Below are 7,968 nucleotides of genomic sequence, written 5' to 3' on the forward strand. Positions count from 1 at the left end.
ATGATTTGTTGAATGTAAAACTGATGATCTGCCCTGTAAGTTTTCACTCAATCCACAATAAAAAGTTCTTTAAAAATAAAAAAGATCAGAACGTTCTGGGTTAGGGTCACAGTAGTGGGATCAGGGGAAAGAAAGCATTAAAAAATATTTCACAAGTAAAAACAATTTGGACAGCAACTGGTTTGTTTGAGGTTTCTGTTTCTTTCTTTTTCTTTTTTTTTTCCAAAGACTTTTGTTATTATTATTGTTGTTAACTGCCATCCAGTCAGTTCTGGCTCATAGTCACCCTGTATAGGGTTTCCAAGGAGTGGCTGGTCAATTTGAGCCACCAACTTTGCAGCTCAAATCAACGTTGTGGTCAAATGTATTATCCCACAGCACCACACAAGGACTCTATTTATTTAGGAGTCTAGGAGACTTTATTCTAAAATATGATGTAGATGCTTAATAAACATTTATTCATCAAAATTATGATTCTATAAAACCTCAAACTGAAAATATGATAATTTTCTTACTTTCAGTGAAAGCTTTTGCAGGTCTACCTAGAAAATATGAACATAAATATAACAATTATCCACTGGAATTATTTAGGCAGTTGTCTGAATAGGCATTTTATTATGTGGTTAGAAAAATGGTGTCATTTATCAATTAATAATGTATAATCTAATCAATTAAGAGGCACAATTTTCTTACTAGAAGGCCCAACAGAATGTTAACTTTCTAAGGGTTGTTCTGCTAAGAGCTGACAAACAAGCAGGTGTGTCAGCTTCAGAACTTCAGACCTTTCTAGCAAGGAAAGCAAGGAATTGCTCTTACCCTCCAGGGAAACAAATTGTCAGCATTTGAGTATATTTAGAAGATCTATCAACTTTGGAAATGTTGTCAAAGCAATACATTACAGCTCAAGTCTGTAAACATTCTGAAAATATTTCAATCCTTTGAACGATTTATTTTGGTGTTTCTGTATTTTAAGTTTTTAAACTGCAAATGCAGAAAGTGATCCTTGTGTAGGGTTGGCTGACTTTGGCAAATAAGTTGTTTTGTTTAGTTTAAAGTTGTTAAGTGCTATCTAGTCAGTTCCAAATCATAGCTACCCTGAATAGAGTTTCCAAGGCAACGAATCTTTGTCAAAGCAGAAAGCCTCATCTTTCTCCTGCAGAGCGACTGGTGACTCGAAACACCGGCCTTGTGGTTCAAAGTCCAGTGCTTACCATATAGAATCACCATGTTCCCTAAGTTTCAAGTAGCAAGGAGAAATGGATATTGGTAAGAGAAACATATTTGATGATTACCTGGAGTAACTCAAATATGTTGACAGTTTACAAACACCTTAGTCCTAATCAAACTTGCATCTTTCCTCACCATTCCTGATCCTATCACAGCACAAGGATGTTTGAATATAACAGCGAAGGTACTTAAGACCTACCTTAGCAATAGTGTAAAGTTCTATGTTAAATATTGTGAAGTTCTAAACGCATACAAGTCTAATTTCAGCTGTAACTTAGTTCCTTAAGTAAGAAAGGAAAACAATGGTGACTGATGATGTTCAGGCTGACTTCCTAAAGCTCCACTCTTATTTTTGAACCATGGAAAGCAGCTAGCAACTGAGTTTACCAATTTCATACCACCTTACCATGGCTTGATTTCTAAAATGTTTCCAGTTTTAAAGCAGAAACTTGAAGGGTACAGAAAAGTAAGCAAATAATCAAATCCTTGATTAAGGGTTTGGCTCACTGTGGGCACTAGATAAATAATCAATCATGAATCAGCAGGATCCCAAGGAAATCTTCCTTCGTGGACCAGAGGTATTTATAAGGTAATTCAAAATAATTTTAACAATTGGGCGAGGGGGTTTATATAGATCCTCAGGAGCTCTGGTAGTGTAGTGGTTACGAATCAATCGGGCTCCTAACCTCACGGTCGGCAGTTCGAAACTACCAGCCAGTCCATGGGAGAAAGAGGAGGCTTTCTGCTCCCGTAAAGATTTACAGCCTTGAAAACCCTGTGCAGGGTCACTATGAATCAGAACCGACTCCATGGTACTTAACAACGACAACATAGAGATCCTCGAAGTCCTAGTGTGACACTGTAGGATAAGCACTGGGCCCCAAGGTCTGTTTGAACTTCAGGATGGGCAGTTCAAATTCACTAGCCACTCCTGGGAAACATTATACAGGGTTGCTGTGAGTTCGAGCAGACTCAGCAACACTTAACAACATCAACAAATATAGAATCTGAGCCCTGGTAACATAATAGGTTACATTTCAGGCTGCTAACCACAAGGTCAGTAGTTCAAGTCCACCAGCTGCTCCACGAGAGAAAAATGAGGTTTTCTACTCCCTTAAAGACTTGTAGCCCCAGAAACCCTATATAGGGTCACTATGAGTTGGAACAGACTCCACAGCACTCAGCCAGTCATATAGATCCTGGTGTGGAGCTTCAGGATAAGCACTGAACTGTTAAACAGAAAATAGACGGTTCAAACCCACAAACTGCTTCTGGAAACCCTATACAGGGTCACTATGAGTCAGAACTGACTCGATAGCACACAGACAGCCATACAGATCCTGGGGTGGAGCTATAAGATAAGCACTGGACTGCTAACCACACTTAACAACAAAAAATATAGAACATAGATCAGCCTTCGAGTCATTATTTTAATAGAACTTAAACTACTGCTGCTGTTGTTGTTGGGTGTCATTGAGTCAGTACAACTCATAGCAACCCTGTATAGAGTTTCCAAGGAGCAGTGGGTGGTTTTGAACTGCCAATCTTGTGGTTAGTAGTCCAGAGCTTATTCAACAATGCCACACCAGTACTACTCTTTAAGCAACTGATTTTGGGAGAAGATAAAACTTTTTACCTGCCACACCCAGAAAAATCATTGCATGGTTTTTGATGTCTCTAAGTTATTCCAAACAAGGGAAGTGCATTTTTACTTCAAAGAAGCTATACTTAAACATTCTGTGTGGAGTGGGAAGACGGGCCTATATCCAGCTTAGAGGTAGCATCAAAAGCACTAATGGCTTCATCTGGAGCTGGTTTCAAACACTTGAATCCACAATGGCCTCAACCTCCACTTTCCAAATGCATTGGCTTTGATTAGCTACGCTTTTCTTGACATCCTTGATATTAGCAAGAAGCTAAAAAACTTTTTCCAATTCTGGGTATTTCTTCCGTTTCTTCTGTTGACAGAACTTTGCTGTCCTTTCTCTTTTCTCTCAGAGTCTTGAGTTAGATATTTTGGTGATGCCATTAGAACAGCCTCCCAGTGATGAAAGGGATGTGAGGAAATAGAAGCAGCAGTAAAGGAGCTGTGCACAGGGGCGAGGAAACATTTTCATTATAGGTTCTGCTCAGTCTTCATTGCGTCGTCACACTGAACTTGAAGTCTCAACACTTAATTTGACTTCACAATCTGAGTTCAAATTCGGGCGTGGCTACTCATGACTGCCTTAGTAAGTTTTGAACCCTTGGGAGGCTGTTTCCCTGCTTGTAAAATGGGAGTAATAGAAACTGAGAGCCTGTGTGTAGAAACTGCAGCGTGCCTGGTGCATAATAAACTGAGCAAATATAAGTGCTTGTAACTATCATTCTGTTGTTGTAAATGCTCCATCCATGGTAACTATGACTACTGCTGTTATAGCAGACACATCAGCATATGGAGACATATGCTTATAATAAGCTCATAGTTACACTTTTCATTTCTTTAAAAAGAATTGTTTTCAACATTTGGTATTATTAGAAATGTTAACGTTGGCTGCCCTTTTTCCATAGATAGCATGAATTTCTGGTTTTAGTCCCGAATTTTTATATTATCTCAACGTACTCTATTATGTTTGTCTTTTCACACCCAGGGTCCTCATAGAAGATCTTCAGAAAGCACTGGAAAAGGGAAGCAGCTTGCAGACCCAGAGAAACCGAAGATCTCTTCCTAGATATAATTATGAAGTTTATCACTCCTTGGAAGAAGTATGTAATCAAACAAACTTTTGTTGCTTTTTCACAATCATATATTTATCATTTAGGTTAAGGATTGTTGTTGTTGTTGTTAAGTGTCATCGAGTCGGTTCTGACCCATAGCGACCCTGAACAGGGTTTCTGAGGCTGTAAATCTTTACAGGAGCAGAAAACCTCATCTTTCTCCCATGGAGCATCTGATAGTTTCAAACTGCTGACCTTGAGGCTCGCAGCCCGATTTGTAACCACTATGCTACCAGAGTTCCTAGGTTAAGGATTAGGAGAAGCATAAAGACAGAGACAAGGACTATGTGCAATAGCATACCATCAAGTCAATTCTTATCATATACAAAAGCAAGTTATGGACTTAAAATGTGCAAATTAAAAACATAAAATTCTTAAAAGAACAAATAGGAGCAAATGTTATTGGGCCTAGCTTTCAACAATGAGTTGTATAATATAGTAACAAAACCACCACAACAGCAAAAGACAAAATAAATAAATGAGACCTCATAAAAAGTAAGACTTTTGTTCATCAAAGGACTTCATCAAAAAAGTGAAAAGAAAAGCTACAACTAGGAGAGTTTTTTTGGAACCATTTATCCAACAAGAATATAATAACCAAAATATATATAAAACTTCACGAGTTGCTCCTCAGAAACCCCATGTTGTTGTTGTTAAGTGTCATCAAGTCAAAGCAACCTTGTATAGTGTTTCCGAGGAACAGCTGGTGAGCTTGAACCACCGACCTTCCAGTTCAAACCAACTTTGCAGTACAGCTCATTAACCCACAACACCACACCAGGAGTCAGACACCCTATACAGGGTGGCTATGAGTCAGAACAGACTCAACAGTACTTAACAACAATCATATGGTCCAGCAATACCACTCTTTGGAATATACCAAAAACACCTGAAAGTAGATGCTCCAAATGAGACTTTTATGCCAACAGTGTTAACTGCAGCACAATTCACAACAGCCAAAGGGTGGAAACAACCTGAATGTCCATCAGTAGATGAATGGATAAACAAAACATGGTACATGTTTATACATTGGAATACTACTCAGCTAGTAGGAAAACTGAAGTCTTAATGCATGCTAAAATATGCATGGAGCTTGAAGACATTGTGCTGGTTGAAATAAGTCAATCACCAAAAGACAAATCTTGTGTGACCTCACCTGATATAAAGAAGACAAGAAAAGACAACAATATAGTGATCAAAGTGTATTAGTGACCACCAGTGGTGGAAGGGATGAGAAGAAGAGAGTTAACAGTCTTGGAAACATCACATTGATGAAGGATACGGTTTCACAGCTGATTAATGTAGATGCTGTCAATGCGCTGTGCACCTGTATAAAGCTGAATTGGCAAAAGTTGTGTAATGATATACAAGGGGCTTGAAAAAGTTCAAGGAAAACTAAAACTAAAAGATAATGCAATTTTTCCACTTACTTTTTGATGCCCCTTCATATTTACAATGACAACAACAACACAAAAGAGTACGCGCTGAAGCTGCTCATGTACAATCAAACACCTCATGAGATTTGGGTTCTTAGTTTGGAGGTTTGAAGACTTCATGGATCATCTGGGTTAATTGGCCTAATCATGTGTTTGGTGCATCTGTTCAGCCTCTTAGTTCATTGAGTAGTGCCTGATGTGTAAAAGCTTGCAAGTAGCCATCAGTTGGCACAACAATTGGTCTCTCTTCACCTGGAGCAATAGAAGGAGTCCCAAATAGGAGGAGATGGAGTATGTGTGAGTAGTTCTTTCCATGACCAACTGTCTCATTTGCCATAAGTCCAGAAGAATTCATGACGTCTGGGGTGGCTCTGTAGGATAAGCACAGGACTGCAAGGTCAGTTTGAAACACAAGGTCAGTGGTTCAAACTCACCAGCCGCTCCTCAGAAACCCTACACAGGGTGGCTATCAGTTGGAACTGACTCGATGGCACTTAACAACAGCTACCATTCCTGAGCATTTTGACCAAGGATTCCATAAAAGAATACTGATCAAAAGGGGGAAGCTGCAGAATGCCCTGGAGAATGGATAAATCCCTGAAATGAGTGCCCTAAGATCATCTTAAAACCTTACACCAAAAATACCTTCTGAAGTCATCTTAAAACAGAGCAATACTTCAGCTTAACTCGTTTAATAATGATTTCTAAAGGTCTGCCTTGAGCATTATACTCTTTTAAGAACTATGCATCTGTGATAAAAGATGTCCTGGTGATGCAGTGGTTAAGGCATGTGCCTGCCAAACAATGGGTCTGCAGTTTCAACTCACCAGCCACTCTGTAGGAGAAACAGGCGACAGTCTGCTTCCATAAAAATATACAGCCTTGGAAACCCCAGGGGCAGATCTATTCTGTCACTATGAATCAGAAACAGCTCAGCAACTATAGAATCTTTTTTTATACTCATATACTACCAAACTGACAACAGCAACTAGGAAGATTAAATAGCAACTTTAGGGAACAGAGAGTACATGTTAATGAGGGGGGGACAACTCAGAAAAAAGGGTGAGAACAGAAGTACAACTGGAAGAATGCAATCAAAATGTAATCAGTGTTGTTAAACTGTGTGCACAGACATCATTGAATTAGTATGTTTTGTGTATATTCTCAACAACAACAACAAAATAAATAAAATTTAAGGGAAAAAAAAAGATTCATAGAAGGTAAGTAGACAAAGTTTCAGGACAATGAGTTGGTTGAGGTATAGAAAAGAACCTTGATGCTTGCCTTGTATCTTCTGCAAAGTTGAGACCTCTCAACGTTCAAGCCTCATTTGTGGCCCCTGAAGGCCTTTGAACATGCTGTTATTTATTCTACCAGGAAAACTGACAGAAGTCCCATCCTTACCACCATATTTATTTATTGTTCACCTGAACTCAGCTTAAGCAAAAGAGTAGTTGTTACTAATCTCCTAGAGTAGGTGGTACCCTTGCCTGCTTGCTACCATCCTGGAGTATTACATTTCCCTGAAGATGAGGCTGTCTTCTCCTGTAAAGATTTACAGCCTTGGAAACCCTGTATAGGGTCGCTATGAGTCAGAACCAACACCACGGCACATAACCACCATCACCATAGCACATAGATGTGTTATTTATCACCATTCTTAATTCTGTGATTGGAGTCCTAGTGTAGCACTTTATGATAAGCACTGGACTGCTAACTACAAGGTTCAAACCCACCAACCAATCCTCAGAAATCCAATACAGGTCACAGTTCAGTGCTTGTCCCACTATGTCACACCAGGACTCCACTATATCCCTAGTGACAAACAGAGACCTCCCAATAGAGACTTGTTGACAGAATGAGTACATTAATTGAACAAAAGAATTCCATACATAGAACTAATGGAATCCGATTATATTTTTAATAATACTTTTGGTTCTCTTTAAAATGATTCTCCTTTCAAAATTATTTCCAAATATTTCATCTCAACATTTTTTAGAAGTTTGAAATTAGAAGCAAGAAGCAATGGAAAGATTTTAAATAACTTGGTACATGAAAATGCTATTGACATGCACTAAAATGAAATTAAATTTAAATACACACACATACAGAAAGTAAAAATTATTGCTTCTAATGCACATTCAGGTTAGATTTAACACTCCAGAAGGTTTTACTTATAAACCTTTGCATTGCCTCTAATTTAGAATTTGGATTAAAAGGAACAGAATGTACTTTAATTACAAAATGAAGTCTTAAGAAAAGTAAGCAGGCACTATAATCATTGTAAGGTAGCTGAGGTGGCTCTGATTTCCCATGTAAATCAGTTAATATAAAGAGATCTACAAATACAAGGCATTGTACACAATTACTCAGTACACTTGTATAGCTCAAGACTATCTAGAATGGTTGGAACCAATTCAGATTTACTTTTGACATTTCTGGATATTTATGGATAAATATGCACTCGAGAGTAAGCCAAAGAGAACTTCCAGAAAAAGATGGCAGATCAGGTTGAGCTCTGCCGAGAACAACACAAAATACAGGACCA

General features: G+C 38.5%; 1 protein-coding gene across 1 annotated transcript in view; it reads left to right on the forward strand.

Annotated features, from left to right (window-relative positions):
* CPA6 (carboxypeptidase A6) overlaps positions 1 to 7,968 on the forward strand; it is a 526,142-nt gene that overhangs the window by 334,484 nt on the left and 183,690 nt on the right. The window contains exon 4 of the mRNA XM_006860036.1: positions 3,858 to 3,972. Within this exon, the coding sequence (XP_006860098.1) occupies positions 3,858 to 3,972 (115 nt within the window). The remainder of the gene's footprint in view (positions 1 to 3,857; positions 3,973 to 7,968) is intronic.

Source organism: Chrysochloris asiatica, unplaced genomic scaffold (assembly GCF_000296735.1).
Source record: "Chrysochloris asiatica unplaced genomic scaffold, ChrAsi1.0 scaffold00036, whole genome shotgun sequence".
Classification (NCBI taxonomy): Eukaryota; Metazoa; Chordata; class Mammalia; order Afrosoricida; family Chrysochloridae; genus Chrysochloris; species Chrysochloris asiatica.